At 37.0% G+C, this 23,925-nt stretch overlaps 1 protein-coding gene and 1 long non-coding RNA gene across 3 annotated transcripts in view; one reads left to right on the top strand and one right to left on the bottom strand.

Annotated features, from left to right (window-relative positions):
- DIAPH3 (diaphanous related formin 3) overlaps positions 1-23,925 on the top strand; it is a 108,732-nt gene that overhangs the window by 28,070 nt on the left and 56,737 nt on the right. The window contains exons 12-23 of the mRNA XM_088139512.1: positions 11-127; positions 2,324-2,442; positions 4,070-4,134; positions 5,723-5,827; positions 8,806-9,138; positions 10,104-10,218; positions 12,649-12,741; positions 13,842-13,936; positions 14,489-14,590; positions 16,754-16,993; positions 18,602-18,731; positions 20,341-20,466. Of these exons, the coding sequence (XP_087995638.1) occupies positions 11-127; positions 2,324-2,442; positions 4,070-4,134; positions 5,723-5,827; positions 8,806-9,138; positions 10,104-10,218; positions 12,649-12,741; positions 13,842-13,936; positions 14,489-14,590; positions 16,754-16,993; positions 18,602-18,731; positions 20,341-20,466 (1,640 nt within the window). The remainder of the gene's footprint in view (positions 1-10; positions 128-2,323; positions 2,443-4,069; positions 4,135-5,722; positions 5,828-8,805; positions 9,139-10,103; positions 10,219-12,648; positions 12,742-13,841; positions 13,937-14,488; positions 14,591-16,753; positions 16,994-18,601; positions 18,732-20,340; positions 20,467-23,925) is intronic.
- Positions 13,017-23,925, bottom strand: part of LOC148216169 (uncharacterized) — a 58,736-nt gene continuing 47,827 nt past the window's right edge. Inside the window, exons 4-5 of one of the 2 annotated variants that reach the window (XR_015795919.1) lie at positions 15,633-15,794; positions 13,017-13,249 (exon numbers count right to left, since the gene is read on the bottom strand). This is a non-coding gene — a long non-coding RNA (uncharacterized LOC148216169). Of the gene's footprint in view, positions 13,250-15,632; positions 15,795-17,802; positions 17,940-23,925 lie in introns of those variants that run through there. The other variant, XR_015795920.1, reaches the window with a different exon arrangement.

Genomic DNA, 23,925 nt, shown 5'->3' with positions numbered 1-23,925 from the left:
ATTTGATTACTGATGCAAATGATGTTTATAATATACTGTGGAATACTGTTAAGGATACAAATGCAGAGAGCCACTTCCTTTCTATACTGCAACATCTCTTGCTGATAAGAAACGATCATTTTATACGGTAAGGAAATAATCATATAGTATGAAAATTGGCTGAAGCTCCTATTTGGATATTTGTTATGGAGTATCAAATATTATGTAATCTATTACACATTTCATTACATAAAGTTTCATAGAAGACTTTCAAATCTGAAGTTTAAAGTAGATTTGTGCAACATTTGTCAAGTCAAGTGTGGCAGGTCAAGAGCCATAGCCTAATTTGAGAGAAAATTTCCCAATGTTTAAGGGTTGAAATGTTCTTCCTTAAAATCTTGTAGCTCCCCCAAAATACAGAAATAGGTCTCTAAATGTTGGGCTTTCCCAATGGTGTGGAGTCACAAGAAAGGTGTGGGCAGGCTGTGTATGTGGCCTCTGGATTTAATTTTCAGGATAGTGGAGAAACTTGCCAGAGAAAGGCTGTCTTGGTTCTAAGGCTGCTAGTGAGCTGGGTTTTTATAATTTGGGTTTGGCATAAGGAAGTATTTGTGATTAATTTTCTTAATGGGTAATATAATCTTAGCTATGATTTTGAGAAAGAAAGAGATTTCTGTGGTGGAACCAAACTGATTTTTCTGGAAATATTCCTCTTCTGTCGTTACGCTGATTGTATGAGTAGGTAATTTAAATAAAACAGTGACTTTGCGAGAAGGTGTTATAATGAGATGAGTGAAGTGCTAGACTTTGACTAAAGACACCTAGTTTCAGGCCTCTCCTTGAACGAAAATCTTACTGGGGAGGGATGACTTTGGGCCAGACATTCTCCCAACCTACCTTGCAGGATCTTTATTATGAAGTAACATTCAAAGAGAACCCAACCTAGGCCATCTTGAGCTCACAGAGAAAAGGCAGGCCATTTAAATGCATTCATATATAAAGGAACAAGAACACTTGGAAAGTAAAAAACAGCTTGACATTCAGAGGTGTAAATCTCTTGTTCAAGACTGCCAGTTGCTGCTCACTGAGTTTCAAACATTAATTTCTGTTAACATGTTTATCGCACAGATGATCAGTGTCCCTGAAGACTGACAGATAGCATATTTATTTCCTCTGTTGGTTTTACTTTTTTTTTTTTCCTTTTTGAAGTGCTTTTCTACCCAGTTATTTACCCAACATTAAACCTTGTATGATAGAAGTTGGTGTTCACTGTAAAATGTTGTGGGTAGAAATGGGTAGAAACAAGAGTCTTTTCATATAAGCACTTTTGTAATTGTTCTAATTAATGTTGTGAGATAAATGTTGTGGGATAAAGACTTGCGATTCAAGTCTTGAATCAGTAGATTTTTACATGGCAAAAATAAATGGAAGTAGGAAGAAGCGCAGAGAAGCCTACCAAAGAAAATGGTATATGGAGTAGACATAAGAGAGTAAGAAACATTAAAAATATGTGGGGGCACTGTGCTTTGAGCCCTCAGTGGAGTGTTCCTTAGTTGCAAAGCAAAACGGCATTTTTCAGCAATCCTTTGCACGTGGGCACAGAAAATACACCCACTGAAATGAAGTGAGTGGCCATGATACTGTGGTGGAGCACCAAAGCAAAGCTACTTGCTTTTCTCTTTTGTGGCAAAACTTCACCCCAGCAATTGAAGTCAAGACTGCTTTGCAAAGTGAAATGTTGGTTCACACAGCCTAATAAGAGCTCTCCTGGATCAGGCCAATGGTCTGTTTCTGTTTTTCAGACTTGGCAACTTGAAGATGTGAAGAATTCTGGGAGTTGAAGTCCACACATCTTCAAGTTGCCAAGTTTGAAAAACATTGGTATATCTAATCCAGCATCCTGTTTTGAACAATGATGAACTAGATGCCTACAGACATCCAAGGAAAACATCAATATAAACAGAGCTGTATTGGATCAGAGCAAAGCATGTCCAGTTGTCCTACTTCCATAATCCTCTTATGCAGGACGTAAGGGAAGCTCATTTTTCCTGACATTCCCCACTGAGAGGCATGCTGATATTCTGTCAGATTTTGTAGGCGCTTTGTCAAGTGATAGGATGGATCATGGGTTCGCAAACTTCCATCCTGCTTAGTCCTGTTTCTGAGACATATTTAATTATTCTCCAGTTAACGTTAGCCAGGGTTCAGTCTTGAGAAGACTGACAGAAGTCTTAAATCCTAGCTCATATCAACCTTAGAGTATGAATAAGTTGTGCTGCATTAAAAGTAATATCATCTCAGAAGTGTATAATTAAAATACATACTTTTCTTGTCATTTCTTTAGACCTTTGTATTTCAAGTTAATCGAAGAGTGTGTTTCACAGGTAGTCTTACATCGAAGTGGTCTGGACCCAGATTTTAGTTACCGAAAAAGGCTGGATGTAAATTTCAGTCACATACTGGGTAGGTTATTTGTATTACATATTTATATTCATATGAAAGATTATATTTTTAAAAAATGAGTTCCTGCCCAGATTTCATAGGGACTGTTATTGTATCATTGTACGCCACCCAGGGTCACATTCGTGAGATGGGAGGCCATTTTATTTTATTTATTTATTTAGCAAATTTATATAGCCGCCCATTTCACAGAAAGTGAGTCTGGGTAGCATACAATAATTAAATAAAACAATACATATTTTAAAACAAGGATTATTAAAAATGTAAAACAATCAATTATTAAAAATACAAACCACCAGGCACAGGCGAGAGTAGATATGACCCATCTTAAAATGTTACCAATCCTCTGGGATCCCCAGGCCTGCAGACATAGCCAGGTCTTGAGGGATTTATGGAACAATAACAAGGATGGAGCTAACCTCACTTTGAGGGGGATAATGTTCCATAAGGTGGCATATGGCAGAGAAGGCCCGCCTACTAGGACCTGCCAAATGTAAGTCTCTAGCAGATGGGACCCGAAGCATACCTTCTCTGCCAGATCTGATGGGGTGGACAGATGTAATCGGGGAGAGGTGGTCCCTCAGATAACCTAGCCCTATGCCATGAAGGGCTTTCAAGATTAAAACCAGCACCTTGAATTGGACCCGGAAGCAGACTGGCAACCAGTGCAACTCGCGGAGCAGAGGTGTGATATGCTGTTATGGAAGTGCACATAGCTGCCCGTGCTGCTGCATTCTGTACCAGTTGAAGCTTCCAGACACTCTTCAAGGGCAGCCCCATGTAGAGCGCATTACAGTAGTCCAATCTGGAGGTGACTAGGACATGAGTGACCATGAGCAGGGCCTCCCGATCTAGGAATGGGTGCAACTGGTGCACAACACAAAGCTGTGCTAAGGCCCTCCTAGCCTTGACTACCACCTCTTCGAGCAGGAATCGTGGGTCCAGGAGGATCCCCAGATTACACAGTGGGTCTACCTGGGGCAGTGCCACCCCATCCAGCACCAAATATGACATAGTCCTAGAACCATGAGGCCCCCAAACCCAAAGCCACTCAGTCTTGCCAGGGTTCAGCTGAAGCCTGTTGTTCCCCATCCAGATCCTCACCACCTCAGTGTACCTACTTGCAATACATGTTTTCGTGATCCTGACACACTTACAAATGCCATTTCCTTGAGTATCTATCAAAATATATAATGTTATTGCCGAACTTCTCTGATACTTATGGAGGAAATACATCCAAAATGATATTTCTGGCCTCCACCTTGCTCTTCCTGAATTGTTCGCCCCAAAGTATTCTCCAAGCCAATAGTTTTGCATAGGTTAAAATATGATTTTTAACATGTTTTTTGTTTACACAATGATTTTTAAAGTGCTTTATGAAAATTTTAGTCATTGGGGTTTGAAACTAGCTGCATAGCTGTCAGTCGTTAATGGAAGCAGGTTTTTTAAAAATTTGTTTCTACTTAAAATAATTAAGTAATCTTTCTTGATATACTGACTGTACAGATTTGTTTGATCTCAAGGTTGGGTATGAGTTAACATAAATCTTACTCTTGCTATTGACTGTTCTCTGAGACTGGTAAGGCAGTAAAAGCTATGTAGAAGATTTATATAGACTGTTTTCTGCTAGATATCTGTATTGAACAGAAGAAAATGGAAGAACTTGAAGGAAAAGCTTCAGAATTCTCGAAAAAGGTGAGTAATTTTAGAGAAGTTTTATTTACAAACCTACAGATTTTAATGTCTGGATGACTTCTAATCTCTCAGACTTGAAACAAGGTTATTTTATAAGAGGCATGATAACAAAAATAGAGTTCTGCATTTTAGCTTTAGTTTAAAACCTAGTTGTTTGATCCAAAATAGATGGCCACTTTTCCCCCCTCCTTTCTAAAACATAATAGCTGGAAGGGATTTTGATTGTGAAATGTTACTGCTGCCCTGATCCACAGCTGGATGCTACAGCTGCTTTTCAATAAAGTATCAAGAGTTCAATCAAACAGTTTATTATGTGTTTCTGGCCCTTGGAGTGTGCATTTATCAGTAACAGTGTTTGTACATCAGCTTCTTAGCTTTCATCTTTGCTTCCTTTTATTTGATGCAAAACAAACAGATATTGTTATGATTGGAAGAAATATTGAGGAAATGTTTTAAGAAATTTCACTAAGGAAAAATCATGATGGTTCAACAGTTCTTCTAAATCCTGGGTGGAAAATTTGTGTCCCTCCATTTGTTACTAAACTACAGTTCTCAGGTGTCTCAGTCATGTTCCACCAATATAACTCTTATTTATGTACTGTGTCAAAAACAGCATTGCTATAAAAAAGCCAGGCATCTGCTATTCTACAGTAGGACCTGTTGCAAGATAAATTGTCTTTGTTACTGGAATTATTAGGCTACACCAAGGGAATTTGAACGTGTGGCTTCCCAGCACCCTCTGTTGTGCCCCCCAGAGCATCCCTGAAACGGACAGGTCCAAATTTTTTGGCTATTGTTGGGAGGTTTGGTGGCCTTGATCCTTAAGAACTTCCTAAAGAGGGACAAAAAGGATATGGTTAGAAACATGTTGTCACTTGAAGGGGTGAGGCCAATTATTATCTAGTACAAATTAATTAAAAATGGGGCAAGCGGTTTCCCATGCCTGGACTAAACTGTATAAGGTGTGGTCTTTATGTAGCAGTTTAAAGGATACGGCTGTTAGATGTCACTTCCCCAGATTCATATTAAATTCAAGGAAAAGAAAAGTGGCTAGTGTGACTAATTATGGAAGTCTTCACACATTGCACTTGTCTTCTGGTAAAGAAGAAAATCACAGTGGTAATAAAACCCTTTGCTTGCCTAATAGTGCCATGAGTAAGTGCCAGTTTCCAATCTAATAAACTGGTGTCCTTTAGGGAAGTGGTGGTTAGCATTTAAAATAGCATAATATTAAGGATGAGATGAAAGTAGTCTTGAATCCAGTGGATTAATTTGTTGAAAATATCCAACAAATATCTTTACAGCAACCTGGAACTGGTGTAACAGTTTTTCCTGCATAGACACCAGTAATGCAGTTTTAAGAAAAGACTATGAAAATCAATGTACTTGTCAAGAGGAAAGCAGAATCCAATCCATCTCGCTCCCTGGTTTTGAAGTAAAAGTCAGTTTGATATTTCATACCTCCCCAGAGCCACTTAAGATTGCATAATATGTAAATCTAGGCAATATAGCATGGAAATACTCAAGGCAATGAACAATTACACCAGTAAATTTAATGATATACAGTACCTTCTCATTTATGTTCTAGTTTGAAAAAGAGTTTGTAGCTCATCAAGAGACAAAGGCACAGCTTCAGAAGACTGAAGAAAAGATTAGTCTCCTTGAAGCTGGAAGAAAAGCTTATAAAAATGAGGTAAAAAAAATCTGTATTCATAATATACTGTTTATGCAGTTAGAATAATTAACAAGAAGCTTATATGTTATGCTACTATATTAATATTATGAAAATTAATAAAAGGCTTCCATTCCTTATGTTCTGTCATTTCTGAATAAGAAGTACATAATGGTGGTGATTTTTCAGTTCTTCCAGCCTCTGGCCTTGGTGCGAAAGGCTTGTGTTGGAAGCAGCTCTTTTGTTGAGAATGATGGCTATGGCACTTGAAATGCAGTTGTAGAATAGTGAAAATGGGAAGGAGGGGATAGCTACTGGTTGACAGACACATTGCTCCAGTGGTTTGCTCTAAATTAATTTGCCTCCATTTTAATGGTCCAGGTTGTTATACATCTCTCATAATAGAAATTCCTCAGAATATTGTTTGTATAGACTCTCATATTTTTGGTAGTGTGATGTGACACAGATAGCAACAGTTTAGTTCCTTTTGGTGCTTCTTGGCTTCTAAAGAGTCTTGCAAGTTGTTTTCCATCTTCTGAGGTGGTATAACAATTTTTTTTCTTGTTATTCAGCCTAGTGACACTTTATACTTTATGTTTCTTTGTCCAGATGTACAGTTGATGGAATGTAGCATCTTGCATCTCTGTCCTTCATCTTCATTTTCATCATTACCAACATCTTGCTCATCTTGCGCTCTTTCCATTAGAGAAGAAAAAATAATCAGGTGGATAAGTCTTAGGAGAAGAAAAAGGATTATCTTGAGCTGTCTGATGGGACAGAAGACCATCTTTTGAGACATGCCAGTTATCTCATAATTATGTATGTTTCTCAGAATTTAGAAGAAGCATAGTTACGTTTAACCTTAAAACTATACTAATGGGAATATTAAGCAATTCCCTTATCACCTTCACTGGCTCTTTGAAAATGGCTTTTTCCCTAAGCTGACTTTCATCATAATATGCCAAAGAGTGTTAGTGTCCACCTCCTCAGTCAGATGTAGCCTGGAATAAGCAGTCTGTGCTAGGACTGCTCATTTAGACATTGTAGATGACGCAGTGGCCCCAGTGAAGTCCATTGCAAGAGTCAACACAGGATATGGTATTGCTGGAAGTGTTAGTGCTGGATTGCTCCTGTATGAAGAAAGACAACAGTAGTCGGAGTTGCTCTGTTTTATAGTGAAGCATTCTGTAACAGGAATGAGGATCCATGCATATAAAAGCATGCATAGTGTAGAAAATATGGCATTTTCCTCCCTCTCTTATAGTGCTTAGAACTCCAGATCACTGCTTAAACCAAATGCAGGCAGGTTCAAGATTAATAAAATGGAAGTACAGTAACCCCTTGGTTTAATGGACTAATAGAGGGGGAAATGTCTGTTAGCGAAATAGTCATTAAATGTGAATGGGACTTACACATCTGTAAGAGCATACAGACAGCATTTTTCTGCTTTATCTGAAGATTCCTAGACTGTTGCTAGCTAACAAGTTTTTTTATTTTTTTATATGTAGCTAGACAATGAAAGATGCTATCTCAGATATAGCAATGCCTACAAATTTAGTCAGTCTTAAAAGGGGGCTATACAAATTCAGTGGCTTATCTTCATGTAGGGCACATTTTAAATACCAGCTAGTAGTTAGTAGTGATGAAAGAGAGTTATTGCCCTCTGTTCTTGTGACCTCCCTGAATGTACCTCCTTGGCCATTATGTAACAGAATACTGGCCAAGATTGTCCCTTGAGTTCCTCTTACTTATGTTTGTTATTTTATTTTAAAGAATTTGTCATCAGTTTGTGATCAGTTACTGTCGTCCCTCCCTCCCTCGCTCCCTCCCTTCCTTCCTTGTTGGTCTGCTGGATATCCCATCTCATCTGTGAGCTACTTCAAATTAATTGCACTTTTGATGGATGATATTCCCTTTTGGGATGTTGTCTGTTGTGAGTCTGGAAATGCAAATGCTATAAGCCCTGTAGTGAAATATGATTTTTTCTTTTAAAAAAAAAGTCAAGTTGTACCCCTGGGCAGATCAGACAGAAGTGGCTATTGTGGTTATGAGGCAGTACATTGAGGTTTAGGGCTTTCTTGAAACAGTATATTTTAAATTAGTTTATATATTTAAAAATTATAAAATAAATATCCTTATTTGTTGCTTTTCAGTGAACCAAACAAAATGGATTAGATAGAAACCTTACAATAATTGACATTTTCTTTTAAAAACCAACACAAGCTAAATTAAAAGGTGAAATATACATAATTTCTCACCTTAGGGCAAGATAGTCCTTGAGTATTCCTATGGTAGAATTTATTTAGGATATATACTCATACTCACACTTACAAGAAAGAAAAAATAGAAAAATATAGAAATAGAATCAGGTAAATAACAAGGAATTTACAAATGTGATTAAGTTAATGGTTTTTCCACATTCATAAATGATTAAAGATACCTGATATGTTTGATCCCAAAACTCACTATTAAACTTTATGCACAATACAAATATCAGGATAACAAATAACACAGTAGGGATCACACAATAAAATTATGAAATTATAAATTGCAATGAATTCTTTTTAAAAGAATAAAGGTTACTCTTAATATATAAAAGAAAGAGTAAAGAATATAAAAGTAAGAAAAAATAAAGAGTTAGAATCATTAGAACATTACAGTTATTAAAAACTACTTGCTTACAATTTGTGTCCTGTGTCCTCCCACCCCATTATACCCTGGCTGTTGAATGGAACCAGTATATTAGGAAAACTTCTGATTTCTATTTGAATCCTTTCACCCATCCATTCAATTTTCCTTTTCCCTTAGAAACCATATTCTAAATGTCTGTTTGCCTTGTTGTGTAATGTATTATATATAGGGGAGCCATTCTTGAACTGAATTTACCTATGGTGGAATTTATTGATCTGTATTTTATTGTTTTGAAAGAGACAGTGTGTGAGTGCACACTTACTATGCAAAGTGTTAAATTCAAAACATCAACAATTTCTTCTTTTCAGAATGGCTCAACTAATGCTTGTCTGCTGACATCTGTTGAAGGACCCACACATCTGGTTCCATCAGCTGATGCCCCATCAGATTTACAACCAGCTTTAGGATCGTCCACTGGGAGTATTCCACCTCCACCTCCTCCACCCCCATTACCACCTTCCTTCGCTAATGGTTCAAAAAACCATCCTTCTTTGGGTATTCCCCCACCCCCACCTATGTTACATGGACTGCCTGGAGGCCAGTGCTCTCCTCCTCCTCCTCCTCACGTGCTGCCTTTTGGACTGAAGCCTAAAAAAGAGTTTAAGCCTGAAGTGACCATGAAAAGACTCAACTGGTCCAAGGTAAGACAAGGACACAAAGTATCTCATACACTGCACTGTGGAAATAAATTCTAAGAAGCTAACCAATTACACCTTAGTTTTTAATCTAAGACATAGCAAGCAGTTGCAACGGAGACGCTACACTGGAGAGGAGGAAAGTGCTGCAGCTTACCAGCGCCATTATTCTTTGGTGGGTGTTGGGTTGATATCATGCAGATACTGACTTGGCAGTTCCAATTTCACAGCTAGGGACATCAGCTTTTCTTCCCCCTTCATTGTTCCTCAGCTTCTTAATTTTCAGTGGGCTGCCATTATAAATAATTCTCACTTTGTGATACCTTTGAAGGCAATTGTTGCTTTGTGCTTTGAACTTATCTGACTTTTCGGTTCAGTAATAATCCTTCATGAATCTATTTAAAGATGATGATGTCCATGCTATTGTGGTTTAGATATCCTCAACAATCCAAATATCCATAGTATGTTTTTTGCCCTTATACTAGCATTCTAATGAATAGTGTTCATCTGTTGAGGAATATCCTATTTCTGTAGCTGATCATTTGGAATTAGGTCAGAAGTACACAACTTGTTTTAATGTTTTTTGTAACAATTTTTAAACCACCCAGAGTCACTGGGAGTTGGACATCAAATAATATTTTTAAATATATAAACAAACTTCTGATTTCTTTTGGGCTACAACCAGTTGAAAGCCACACTTCAAAAGGGAGTGGTGATAGCACTAAAAGTAAACCTGATTTTTTGATGGGGAATTAGGTGTTTTAAAGACTCTGAAAGAGTTAAAAACACACATTGTATCCTATAAATCTACCCACATCCTCCAGAAGAGACCAGTTTAGTTCCACTGAGAAATGTATGCAGCTTGTAGATGGCTGGTGGCCTTCACATTGCCATAAATGACACTTTTTGCACCCCTACAAAGTATGGCATTAAAGATAACATGAAATTATCATATTATATTGCCTTTGCAGATTAGACCACATGAAATGACTGAAAACTGTTTCTGGATAATGGCAAATGATGGAAAGTATGAAAGTACTGATCTGCTATGCAAGCTGGAACTTACCTTTTCTTGTCAGAAAAATGGTAACTAACCGATTTTTCTGATTTAAAATTGTTCTTTTAGAAAATGAGCCTATTTTATTTTCAATAAAGATCTGCAGCACTTGTCACTACAGTTGATGAGTACTTATCCATGTCACTTGATAATCGTTACATTCATAACTGAGGTTACAATCATTTATAATTGCAACACATGGAATAGAACTTAGCCAATAGTATTATTCACTTTTCCATTTAAGCTGTCCTTGTATAATGCAATTAAGACAAGCATGTATTTACTGCAGAAATATCTTCATTGAACTGTTAAAATATATTATAGACTATGGAAAGTATGACTCAAAGTTGAGAAAACATATCATGTATTTTGGTTACAACCAATAATTTTTGGGGTATCTGATTGTGCTGTGCTAGTTCTTTTTAAGGTATGCTAAGCCCTTTTGAAAAATAATTCTCCCATCTAATATACTGAAACCTAGAAGGAATAATGACCAAAGGAGAGTATTACAAGTTACATTCAAATTGAAAATAGTTTAAGGACCTCAGTACAGAAAATGCAAAAAGTGAATTCTATCACTACGTTCTCTGAAAATGTGATGTTCAGGGGTGGTAACTATTCAATTATATTGGCTTGGTTCAAATGAATACTGAAATTATGGTTCAGTTTAAGAATCCCAAATATTTGTAGACATTTATAACTGAAGTAGTGGCCAGGTTCAAAAATTTGCTTAGTGACCTTGTGCTTGTACTTTCTGTGTGCTTGTTCATTCTGCCTATCTTTCCTCTTGGTGTTTATGTGCATCATTCTATCACTTGGCTGTCTTTTCCCCATAAACTTGTTAAGAAGCAAGAGTTGAGATCAAACCTTCTACCTAATATGTAAGTGGTAGCCAAACACAGCTCTACATATTCTACTAACTGGTTTGTTGAAACAAAACAATCTTGGCAGCTGAACCATATATAAATACATGTAAATAAATAAAAACAGGAATAAGTTGTTGCCATGGTTGACTTGTTTTGGTGTGAAGATAATTTATATTTCCTTTCTATTTTGTCCTTTTGCCCTATATTTTTATTAACATGATCATTCATTAGATAGTATTAATCTTCATGGGAAAGATGAATAGAGTTCGAAACTTGTGCATAACCCATACGCCTATAGACAGACATAAACACTTTCCTTGGACAAAGAGTGTCAGTTGAATTCTTCTAAGGAAGTAGGTTGTGTGGAATTCTTCATTCACGATCAGTGAACCTAATATTCCAGCTAATCATGAATACCCAGTTCCAAATATGAAATATGATCCCATTTTCCATCCCTAAGAAACCTCATCATTACCCTGAGTTTATTCAGGATAACATTCTGTAGATGCCTTGTCAGCAACTGGTAAAATTTGAATACTTATCTAACAATAACATGTCACTGATTCCCTAGGGCTTTGGTGTGCTATATTTATAATTTCAATACCCATGTTTAAGGTGTCAGGTGGTAGTACTCGTGTATTTTTCATTCAATAATCATCCTTCTCATGTTTTCAGGGTTTTTGGTTTTTTGTAATCTAGTATTTTGTAGCATTTCAACTTGTTCGGTACTGTATTTGTTGGACTGGCTTGTTTTCTTAAATCTTAAAAACAAACAGCATTGGCAAGTGAAAGATTTTCTGTAAATATGCAGATAACGCTTCTGTTTCTCAGTGGCCCACTTCATGACAATATAGCTCTTGTTCATTACTAGCTGAAACGAGAAATAAAGGTGGCAGCAGGTAGGATGGTTCTGCTTGAATAAGGCCTGATGCATCACAAGCCATCAGTACAATGACAGAGCAATGTGAAGGACTGTTTGCTGTTCAGTACTGAGATTTGAATACAGGTAGCCCTCGCTCAGTGACTGTTCAAAGTTACAACTGCGCTGAAAGAGGGGGACTTAAAACTGGTCCTCGTAGTTGCAGCTGTCACAGCATCCCCACAGTCACGTGATCACGATTCAGGCGCTTGGCAACCATCTTGCAATTATGACGGTCACAGTGTCCTGCAGCCACATGATCACCGTTTGCAAACTTTGCTGCCAGCTTCCGACAAGCAAAGTCAACAGGGAAGCTTGCAGGATGTTGCAAGTGGCAGTCACGTGACCATGGGACACTGCGACCACGTAGGATTCGCCTAACAATGACAACTGGAACTGCCCCAACTGCCGTCATAAGTCAGTGCGGTTACGTGATGTGCTTTACAACCACATCATTTAATGATGGAGTTGCCAGTACTGATTACCATCATTAAGTGAGGATTACCTATAAATGAAGCTGGCTTAAGTAATTCACAGCACATTGGAGCATTGTATAATGGAATGGAGTATTTTGGTACATACCTAATTTGAAACTATATTGGAAGTTTAAATTCTATGCAAGTGTAGTAATATAAACATTGCTATATATTGACACACACCATTTCTCTTGACAGCAAAGAGACATGAAGGTTTTGAAGAGAAGAAACCTATTAAGAAACGAATCAAAGAACTCAAAATCCTGGATCCAAAGATTGCACAAAACCTTTGTAAGTGAATAGCTGTTATTATTTGAAGAAACATTGTGCATTAATGTTACTTTTGAAATTCAAATTTTAAATATAATTCTGCTTTGTAATATGGCTTTGGCAGAAATAATTTCAAGTAATGAGTAAATGGGGAAACATTGTATTGTAAAGAACAGAGCCTTGAAAATGAAGGCACAGAAGTTGGAAAATATATATATATATTTAGTATTCATTTTAAAACAACACTAACTTAAATTTGGTTTTAAAATTTGAGCTTTTTTTTAGGCTGCGTTTTTTGTAGCACTTCCACCTTTATTCGGTGAATATTCTTGCTTTTTTGCTCTTATTACAACAGTTGTTTCTTCTTCTGTCCCTTCCTTCTGGTGCTTTTTTCCCATCCTCCTAATATTTCAGCCTGGTTCTGATGCAGTGCCAGATGATAATCTAGGGACTCATACATGAAGTCTTCACATACTTTGATTTATTTATGGTCAAGGACTCCTCTCCGCAAATGGGTGGGGGAATACACCTATAACACAGAACACAGTAAAAGAGATTGGTAATAATGACGTAAAGCCACTAGAAATAAGCAGGCGCACTCCCCCACCCCAAATAAGAATCACACCCAAGCCTCCTAAGGGCAGGATTTTGTTACATTTCTGGACATTGATGAAGACTTTTAGTTTCATTCCCCAATTAATGAGGTGCACCTTGATAACACTGGGGGGAGTCAAAATTCCTGCTGCCACCAGTCAGCCCGTGACTTCTCCTCCTCCACCTGTCCACCCTAACCAGTATTCTGTCACTCGTGCTATTCCTGTCGATGTCCCCTCCCTCCATCCCTCCCTCCCTCCCTCCTAGTGTTTGGAAGCCACAGCCTGCTTTCTTAATTCACTTGCATAATTATTTATTTGGGGCATATTCATCCCGTTTGAATTGGACCTGTATTGCCTCCCAAAGCAGATGCGAGAGTAAGTTCTCACACAGTCAGTGAAAAACACTGCGATCAGGCTGGACTCCTCCAACATCAAGATGTTCTTCCTAGAAACACTTTAGTGCTTAAGTTTGATTTGTCTTTCTCAAATAAAAATATACTGAAATACCTCTCTGTGTGTGTTTAGCTATTTTCTTAGGTTCTTTTCGAGTACCTTATGAAGAAATAAAAATAATGATTCTGGAAATAGATGAAACCCAGCTATCAGAATCCATGATCCAGGTGCAGTAAATTGATGAACAGTTTTATAAACAAGTATTCATAATAATTAGGTCTTCATAAAATCTACCACATTTGCATTAAAATATAAGAATGCACAAAGTTATTATCTATACAGACAACCATAATTTTGTGTTCATACACCGACACAATTTGGTATTATCACCAAAGTTGGCAGATTATATCTACCGCATTTATTGCACTTGCTGTTTTTATTAATACAATGAAGCTTTTGAGGTTTAATAACTGTTTCTTTTATACTGTGTGTATGAGCAGATTTCTCTAAGATATGGCAGTTGGAGAGTTTAAAAAATGTAACAAATAGCCTACTGAGTTTGGCATTTATTTCTTAGGATTTTTAAGGGGTACTTAAGTTTTAAGTAATAAATACTTTTCCGTTACTGTATATTTTCGGCTTTGCTGTCTTACGAGACTGAAGAGAAGGTTATCTCCTTTCTGTTTGTCCAACTAATTATGCAAAATAAAGCCTCACAGAACCACTTGTGAAGAAAAGGCTATCAAAGTTTTAATTTCATATCTTTCCATGGAATGTAGAATTTAATAAAGCATCTTCCTGAACAAAAACAACTCAACGAATTATCCAAGTTGAAGAATGAATATAAGAGTTTGTCTGAACCAGAGCAGTTTGCTATTGTGGTAAGTAGATTGCTTCTCTTCAAAATATCATGAATTTCATGTTGGTCCTTTTCTGTGAGTCTCTTGTTGTCTTCTAGTTGCTTCTCTGTGGTTGTTGGTAGTCAGGACTGAGTTAATCATCTGTCACATTAAGTTTCTGATATGATTTTTAACCAACGTCTTAAACATTAATTCCTGACATGAGCAATTTTAAGGCTTTGCCCTTGTCATCAAGACAGTGAATGAGGTAGTTCTGACATCTCTGAATTTCTGCCTCTATGCTTCTACTGCTATGCTAACAAACTCTGCTTGCCTTTCAATTTCTAATTATAAGTATGAGAGGAAAAGTATGAGGAAACCTTACCATGTCTTAAAATAATTACATGAGAATAAGCCTTCTATAACATACTGAGACTTGTTTCGCAGTAAACATGCTAATAATTATATTAAATTCTTGTGCTATTCAAAGCACTGGAAAAGGGGTTTCATAACATGTAAGAGCACACACAAGGCACCTTTTTTCGAATCATTAAGCAGTTGTGTCTTTTGCAAGGTTTGTGCAACTTTCTTGGAAACTGTTCATTTGTGCACAACCTCTTGGATCTTATCTGAGATGCTTGCATAGCACCAATGCTGTAGCAACTATGTCCTGATAGAAGTTTGGTAAGCAAGCACCTGTAAGGTTGAAATATCGATCACTCAATTTTATTTTGCTCTTTGGTCAACATAAAATATAGCCCAATACAAAGTTAATCTCAACAATATAAAATATTTCTGTAACATGGAAACAACCTATAATGTTAGATGATTATAACATAAAACTAATTTACTATAAGATACCTATGAGAGTAAGGGTTATAATCTGGTTAATACAAGTATATACATAAAATGTGTTTACTATAAAGTTCCTATGACATTAAAATCTATAATCTATAAAAGTAAGTAAGCCTATAAATAGTAAGTTTGAAATAAATGACTAATAAGCTCTTTGACATGGATCATATATCATTCACAAACTAAATATAAGTAAAAAATAAATGTGTTTGCCTTTTTTACCTCTTACCTTATGGAGCCACTCTGAAGACATATAGGTGTAAGATGCTTATCCATAGAGAAGCATGCATGATATTTCTCCTTGGGCTGTCTCATACTAGGTTTCAGGGCTTCAAGTATCTCCACGTTTTCCAGGTTCTTTTCATGGCATTTATTCACAGTCTGACAAAAACTTCATCATATGAAATGTTTAAGTAGGCATATAATATCTGGTCTGCAGAAAAACCAGACAACCCCTAGATATTACCAGAGAGATACCAGATACTCATCTAATGGTCACTGGATTCTTGCAGCCCAGATACGTCTCTAGTTAAAGATTCAAGGACTACTTTTGTATGTTGAATAAAGATGAAGTTGTATGGAATTTTCGTAGGTTACTGCTGGGAAAGAATAGTGTGGCACTTTTCTTAGAAAATAACAGTTATGAGTGGCTACACAGCCAGTACTTTGTTTTTGCCCACCCACCTGGGGGAGGGCAAGTAGGTGGGTGAAGACCATGCTAAGATAGTTGGATGATATGCCCTTCTACGCTTGATGGAGAAGATGGTACCACCATCCTGCTACCTTAACTTGGTCTTTTTTTCTGTTGAATGCCTTTGTATATCTGTGTCTTTAAACTTCTGTAAGCTGAATGTTTAAATTGGGGAAGGAAGAACCATTTTTCTTGAACACTACTTGTTGATAGTCCTTTGTATTTTATGTATAGTGTAGCTTGAAATTACAAATTTAATAGGAATTATTAATTCCTAACAAATTAACTGAAGTAACCGATTGTGATTATTTATACAACTTATTATTTATATACTAGTCACATTTTCAGATGTTTGAAATAAACTATGTTCTGTAACAAAAAACTTTATTCTTTATTCACCAATAGCAATGAATAATACTCAGATGAGTTTAGTATATTTAATTTAAACTTGACATATTACAGTACACATTCTAATTACCTTGAAGTGGAAGAGAGTTCTTAATAGCATTCACACAAGCATTCTTGATTTATCCAGTCTCTGAATAAATGTATAGATGCAAATTTGCAGCTTCAAGTTTGGCATATGTATATATCAAGATTGTACAAAATTGCTCCATGCTGAAGTGTAACATAGGTTTTGTCCTTCCCTTTTCAACCAGATGAGCGATGTAAAGAGATTGAAACCACGGTTGAGTGCTATTCTTTTTAAGCTTCAGTTTGAGGAACAAGTGAATAACATCACGCCTGATATTATGGCTGTCAGCGCAGCCTGTGAAGAGATAAAGAAGAGCAGAAGTTTCAGTCAGCTTCTGGAACTAGTCCTGTTAATGGGAAACTATATGAATGCTGGATCGCGAAATGCACAGACTTTTGGATTTAACCTCTGTTCCTTATGTAAAGTGAGTGCTTCAGCAAACTATGGGTGTGGAATCTGGTGCTGTAGTCATGCCCTTTACATATTGCTGACGCTGTTTATGCTTCTTTTTTTGCAAATACAGTACTTGTAAATATCTCTTCTGTCTACCAACTGCGACAGAGTTTGCACATGAATGTTTATGCAATTAATGTTTATGTTTCTCATTCAGTGAAGCAGACAGGATGAATGTGGTTTTAGTGAATTACGATTGCTCATTTTCTCAGTTAAAAATGCTGCTGCTACCTAGAGCAAATATGTGGATTTGAGTAAATTAGTAGCCTTTCCTAAAGTTGGGAAAATGGAGAAGAGGCAGGGTCAAGAATGAATGAATGGATGCTGAGTAAGTGCAGATGGAATGCAAAAGTGAATGACCAGTATGAAAGAAGCATGTTGAGGTGGCTTTGGTTATCCTAAGTTTGAATTAGGATCAAATCACAAAACAAGCATATGAAGGGAGACTGAATGGATTGAGAGAAAGAGGAAGATTGAGAAGGTGGTGGCTGAATGGAGTTGGTAAGATCCTCAAAAAGATAATGCATGAGCTGGTGTATGGACGTGGTGGAAGCAAGGATGGCTTGCAAAGATAGAAAAGTATGGATTGCTATAAGGAAGGCACTGATGTGCTGCCTAGATTGAAGTATATTTCACTTTCTTTCTTCATACGTTTACTTTCTTTGGTGTACTCTTTCTGTGCTTTGCTTTGTGAGAGCCAGAGAGCCGGTTTGGTCTAGTGGTGAAGGCCCCAGGCTAGAAACCAGGAGACCGTGTGTTCTAGTCCCGCCTTAGGCGTGAAAGCTGGCTGGGTGACTTTGGGCCAGTCCCTCTCTCTCAGCCCACGACATCAGGCTTGGTTGGTCAATTCCTGTCGCAACCAACGGATCAGCATTTGGTTGTTCCAAAAAAGCAGACCCTTTCCCTGCAGGAAAACACTAGGTAGGGGGGAAAATAAAAGTTCTTTCTGTGCTTTGCATAACATTATGTACCCCACATGTTAGTAGTATATTGGCAATAAAACTCAGAACCTAAATAATATTAAGGTTTCAATTGAGCAAATAAGCACATTCTCAAGGCTTCAGGTTTCTAAAGCGCAGAGTATTTTGAGGGAAATTTGAAATATATCTGCCTTAACTTTGTCTTCAGAGATTACGGACTGATGTTCACACTGGATACAGTAGCATCCGCAATGTGTGTATGTGTGTGCATGTTGTATTCAAAACAGGTGAAAAGGCATGTGCCATCTTCCCCCTTTTGACTCCCCCAATGGATGCCACTAGCTGGATGTGTACCTTTTGGGTCAAGTTACAGAGTGATGGGCATCTTAATATCATCCCCACAGGTGAATTTTAAACTTAGGTATCATAATTCATCTCTCAATGTACAGCCTCTTTTCTTTCCTGATAGAACTCAAAGAAACTTATGAGTTATCAGATAGTCTCCATTCTAAGACCTGTCTACACCCCAAGTCATGTTTAACTTGTGGTCTGAATTCAGTATTAAATCTAATGCTGAGTTAGAGAATAAAAAGTGAGCATGTAGTAAGATGAAACTGAAATACATTAATTCTTCTAACTCTGAATTTATTGTTGCCTAGTTAAAGGATACCAAATCAGTTGATCAGACGATAACACTGCTTCATTTTCTGGTTGAAATCTGTGAAGAAAAGTATCCTAATGTTTTGAGCTTTCTTGAAGACTTGCAGCACTTAGACAAAGCAAGTAGAGGTCTGTATTAAAATTGATCGTTTTGTTTTGTTTTGTTAAACTCTGACCAAAATGAATGATTTCCGAATGGACAAGTTTAACTTTGCAATATGCATTAACCTCTGCCTGCAGTTAAGAATTTCCATTCACAGCTATTTGCATTTCTTTCAAGATGATTTTCCCTTATCTTACATTAGCAGGGAATATTTAAGGGGAAAGTGATTGTGTTTCATATCACACCATCCAAAGTACAAGAGTGTTACAATACAACAAGCAGCAAATTGGGGATTAAAATGTTCTTCATGGATTCCATACATGCCTTTGAAATAAAAGGTTAAAAATTACAAGGCTGGAGCAAAAGGTTTCAAGAAATTAAATCTGAAATCTGATTTTACCTGTAGTCATATTTTCTAAATATCTATATGATATTTTCACACTACACATTGTTTTATCTTGCCTCTTTTAAATCTTGCATTTGTTCTACTCCTCCCTGTGACACATCCAAGAAATGCTTTGCAGACGCAACATCTTTGTGCATTTGTTTCATCTCGAAGTTTTTCTATTTTATCTTTTCATTTAGAAAGAAAGCAGGCGAGTGATAATGCCTACAAGTAGAAGGAATAGTTTTGTGGCAGTGAAACCAGTAATCAGCTAGCGTAGATGTTTCATTTCTTGTTAGTCCCTATTGGTTGGTTGGTTGGTGGGCCTTTGTTGTTTGTTAGTTTCCTGGTGTGAATAAAATTGGAATCATAAAAAGACTCAGATTCCTTAAAAAAATTGAGATGGAAAGCTTGAAATCCATGACAGTATGTTATTGTTGTAAGAGAATATTCTGACATCCATAGGTATTTTAGAAACTTTCCATATACAGTACATTCTGAAAGGATTATCTAATTGACCATTCCTGCACTATTTCCTGTTGCAGGCACTTCATGGATGTTGGCATTTGGTCTCACAGGTTCATCCACTTTAAAGAGATAGTAGTGCTATGGGATAGCTCAGGATATAGGTGATATTCTGATAAGGAATAGTGACTTTTGATTTGCTGATGGTCAAAGAATTAGGTATTTCAGGACATTCAAGATACCCTACCGTGAATCAGACTCAACAGATTTGTAGCGAATTGGGAAAAAAAATTACTAGAGCTAACACGTCAACTGGAAGATCTCAAGTAGGTCAGATCAGGATAGTGGGTATATGAGGTCAGGACCTCTACCCAAATGTATACCCTAGCTTATGTTTGAGTCCTGGAAATAATAATATATTTGTAGGTGATAGATAACTGTCTTTTTAGACACAAGGTCTCTTTAGAAAACATTCTTCCTCTTAGGATGAGTTCCATGGGTAGAATTGTATTTATCTTACTATCTTTGAATGTTTTGAAGCCATCTTTGATTTCTATGATGCATGTCTATAATCCTGAATTGGCCATGAAAAAGGTTTTCATTTCTTAAAGCAGTAGATGCATGTATGCATTATCTTGTTTTGATTAAAGTAACTTGTTTATGCTTTTACTAAGTTTTTAGTCTGGTAATTTATGAAACTGGAGTAGGCTGTGTATTAATTTATACTTAAAAATATTTTATTAATCAAAGATTTATTTGTATGTGTGTGTGTCACATGCAATTAGTTTCAGTAGAGAGCTTGGAAAAGAGCCTGAAACAGATGGAAGGGCAGCTCAAACAACTTGAGAAGGATTTGGAGACCTTTCCTCAATCTGAAGATACACGTGACAAATTTGTGACAAAAATGTCCATATCCTTTTGTTGTTGTTAAATAACTTATATCACTTTGTTTTTGAAAGAGATTTTAAATGTATTTGCCTAACTTATATTCTACATACAGTGCTCGGTTTTGACAACTCTAGTCTTATTCTTTAAATTAGAAAGAATCTAAATCCTACATCTTTCTGCTGCCATCTGGTGATAGTCAGATGGTGGCTTTGTGAGAATTGAGGGGGAACTCTCCAGTGAGGGATACCTGTTCAGTTTGCCCATCTTGAATTTTTGTTTGAGCTAAAGCTGGTTAGTTTTTTGTACAAGTAACACTTTAATTTCCTCAAGGTTTTAAAGGATATCTAAAATAATTTTTCTGCTTGACATAAACTATCCTAATTCCTTCCAGTAGTTCCTCTGCTGGGTTCTGCTTGGTTTTGATTCTGCTTCTTACCTACAAAGGGTGTTCTGTATCCCCTTTGCATGAAAGGAAAACCCTGGAATGAACACACGTGAAGCGGATAAAGTGTCATGTTTTTGTTGGCCCACATCTGAGGTAGTCAGTCTACGGAGAGCCACCGAATATCTATTCTCTGGCTCCTAAACTCCCAGGTTTTCAGTCACTTTTAGCAAGTAACAAAATAGTTATGCTAAACAGCTGTTAGGCATAATATGCTTATGAAGGTTAAGAAGGAAGGAAACTGTTGCTGAAAATGTCATCTTCAACACCTTTAGTTTTATCATCATGTTGCTACTGGGGTCTGAAATAGTAAAATTGAGATTGCTGTTACAAAAAGTCTCCCTCTGGCCTGCAGTCCGATTGTACAAAGAAGAAATCACCTGCTCCTCTTACAGTTCACATCCTCTTTCAACCACTTTTTCTTTCTTTTTCCTTCTTTTTTGTTTCCTGATCACAATCATACACTATTTTCCAAACAATTATATTGATTGCTTTTAGCAAATTATGGCACCAGAATGTATTTCCCTGTCCACTTTTGTTTTTTAGATTTTTTATCCTACCTTTATTATTTTTATAAATAACTCAAGGCGGCGAGCATACCTAATACTCCTTCCTCCTCCTATCCTGTGAGGTGAGTTGGGCTGAGAGAGAGGGACTGGCCCAAAGTCACCCAGCCGGCTCTCATGCCTCAGGCGGGACTAGAACTCACAGTCTCCCGATCTCTAGCCTGGGGCCTTCACCACTAGACCAAATTGGGTCTGTTTTAAAACAATTTTACCTGAAAGTGCCACATTGAAGATTTTTTTTCCCCCAGCAGTCAACAAGGCTTAATGATTCTTCCATTTCTAATTTGTAGAGGTTATGAGTTTAAAGTGCAAATTAGTCTTTCTAACTCTGGAATAGAATGTGAAATGTTCTTTGTTTTCATTTTAAAAGATAGTTGTATATAACAGGTAATTCCCACATTGGAAAACTTGTAACACTGCAAGCTGTTTACAATACTTTGTTCCAATACATAGTCATATGAAATATTTGCTAATTGTAACACAGACAACAGAGCCATTCATAAATGGTAAGCTTATAAAACAGAACATTATTGGAAACTTCACAAAAATACTTAAGCACTCTAAGCTAAATCCACATGTGACACTTAAACAGATGGTTTGATCTTTAAACACTGTTAAAATGTAATAGCCTCCTGTTAACATTCTCTGTAGACAGAGAATAATTGGGGAACAGTGGAATTACATTAGTTTCTAGTAATGGCTACATGCTTGCTAATTAAAAAAAATATGTCCAGGAATACTGGGGCATTGGATGTAAATGTAGGGTGATCCTACATTGCCTGCCTGCCTGCCTGCCTGCCTGCCTGCCTGCCTGCCTGCCTGCCTGCCTGCCTGCCTGCCTGCCTGCCTATCTATCTATCTATCTATCTATCTATCTATCTATCTATCTATCTATCCATCCATCCATCCATCCATCCATCCATCCATCCATCCATCCATCATTTTTAAAAAATTTGAAGAACAATAAGAACGAATGGAAACTAAATTAGGGCAGGGAAAAAGAAAAAGAGAAGTAACAGAAAAATCTAAAAGTGCAATCAGAGAAGAGAAAAAAGAGATATAAAGAAAGATATAAAAGTATAAAGAAGTAGCTTCCTATATTCTTCGCAGCAGTTATAAATACAATTACTTTTCAACCTCTCTAAGGTTACATCATACTCTCTTCTTTCTATAATCTATCCTATTTAATCATCAAAACCATAAATCACACGTTCACTCTTTTCCCAGTTTTATGTGAAAATTCCATAAGGGATTTCCGGTCAGCAATAAACGTAGAGACTGTCTCTCATCAAAGCCAGTGGGTCCCTGTCAGCAAGCGAGATGCTGAGGTGATGCTACGTAGCCTGAAGAACCTGTTCTAGCTATTATTGTTATGGCTGGCAAACAGAATGGTTTGGTTTTTAGAACAGTGCCCGGTAAAGAAGCACCATCAGAAATTAAAGAAAGGCAGGATGAGGTTCCTTTAAAGTTTCATTCAGCATAAGCTTGTATTCTATAGGCAACTCAGCTACAATATCTTAAGATGACCCACTACTCTGTTTATATTAGGGCCATTGCATCTGGACTTGCAAGTCCAGTGGATGGTAGCAGAGTGATTCTGAATACTCTCTGCGGCCATCTGTCGGTGTTTCAGGTTTTTGCAGACCTGTTTATGTACAGCTCTGCTTTTTTGTGGCATTTGGTTGTAGATGGAAAATTAGAGAAATCAGCTCAGACATTAAGTCCATGCAACTATAATGGAGAAAGAAGTCAGAATTATATCAGAATATAGATTAGGTTTATCCTATCTGGGTAGCAAAAATCAGGGCCATCTGTAGGGGGCCGTCAGTCTTCTGTAGCTCTACTGCTATCTGATGCTTCTCTGGATTTAAACACTAAGTTAAACAAAGATTTTTTGCAAAGTATTTAAAAACTTAAACACAAACACGCACATATGATTTACAAAGTAAATTACAGCAAAAAAAGGATGTACTATTTTAATGCTACTCATTAGCTTTTCTTTTGTCTTTATATCTTGTTTCTTATTTTGAAGGGCTATTTAAAGATAGCAAATCCATTTTTAATTGAAAATTGATTTTATGGCCAGATTAGTATGTTATATTTCACTTCTTTTTTTCCAGAATTTATTGCACACTCTTAACCACTCTATCCTAGACACGTAAGCCAGTCTCGTACTTAGAAATACATGAATATGTGCATGAGTTCCCCTCCCTTCTAACCACAATAACAAGGGACGGGGAAAAAAGGGAAAGAAATGAAAGACGCCTCTGTTCTGCAGAGAAGCTGGGTTTAGTTGTTGCAAAAAGGGTTACTGTCAAGGATTAATCTTCAAAGGCATCTGCAAGTCTTTTGACACCCACTTCCCCACTTGAAGGTAATGACTCTGGGGTGGGGGGGGAAGATTCCTGTGAATAATACAGTAAATCAAAATGCCAGTAAGGCTTGCGGTAATAAATGTCCTCTGAATGAAGGTT

Source organism: Python bivittatus, unplaced genomic scaffold (genome assembly GCF_059951505.1).
Source record: "Python bivittatus isolate LINGU-HERP-01145 unplaced genomic scaffold, Pbiv_v1 ctg000210_np1212, whole genome shotgun sequence".
NCBI classification, from domain to species: domain Eukaryota; kingdom Metazoa; phylum Chordata; class Lepidosauria; order Squamata; family Pythonidae; genus Python; species Python bivittatus.
The sequence above is the reverse complement of the archived record's forward strand: the minus strand, read 5'-3'. Positions and strand labels throughout refer to the sequence as shown.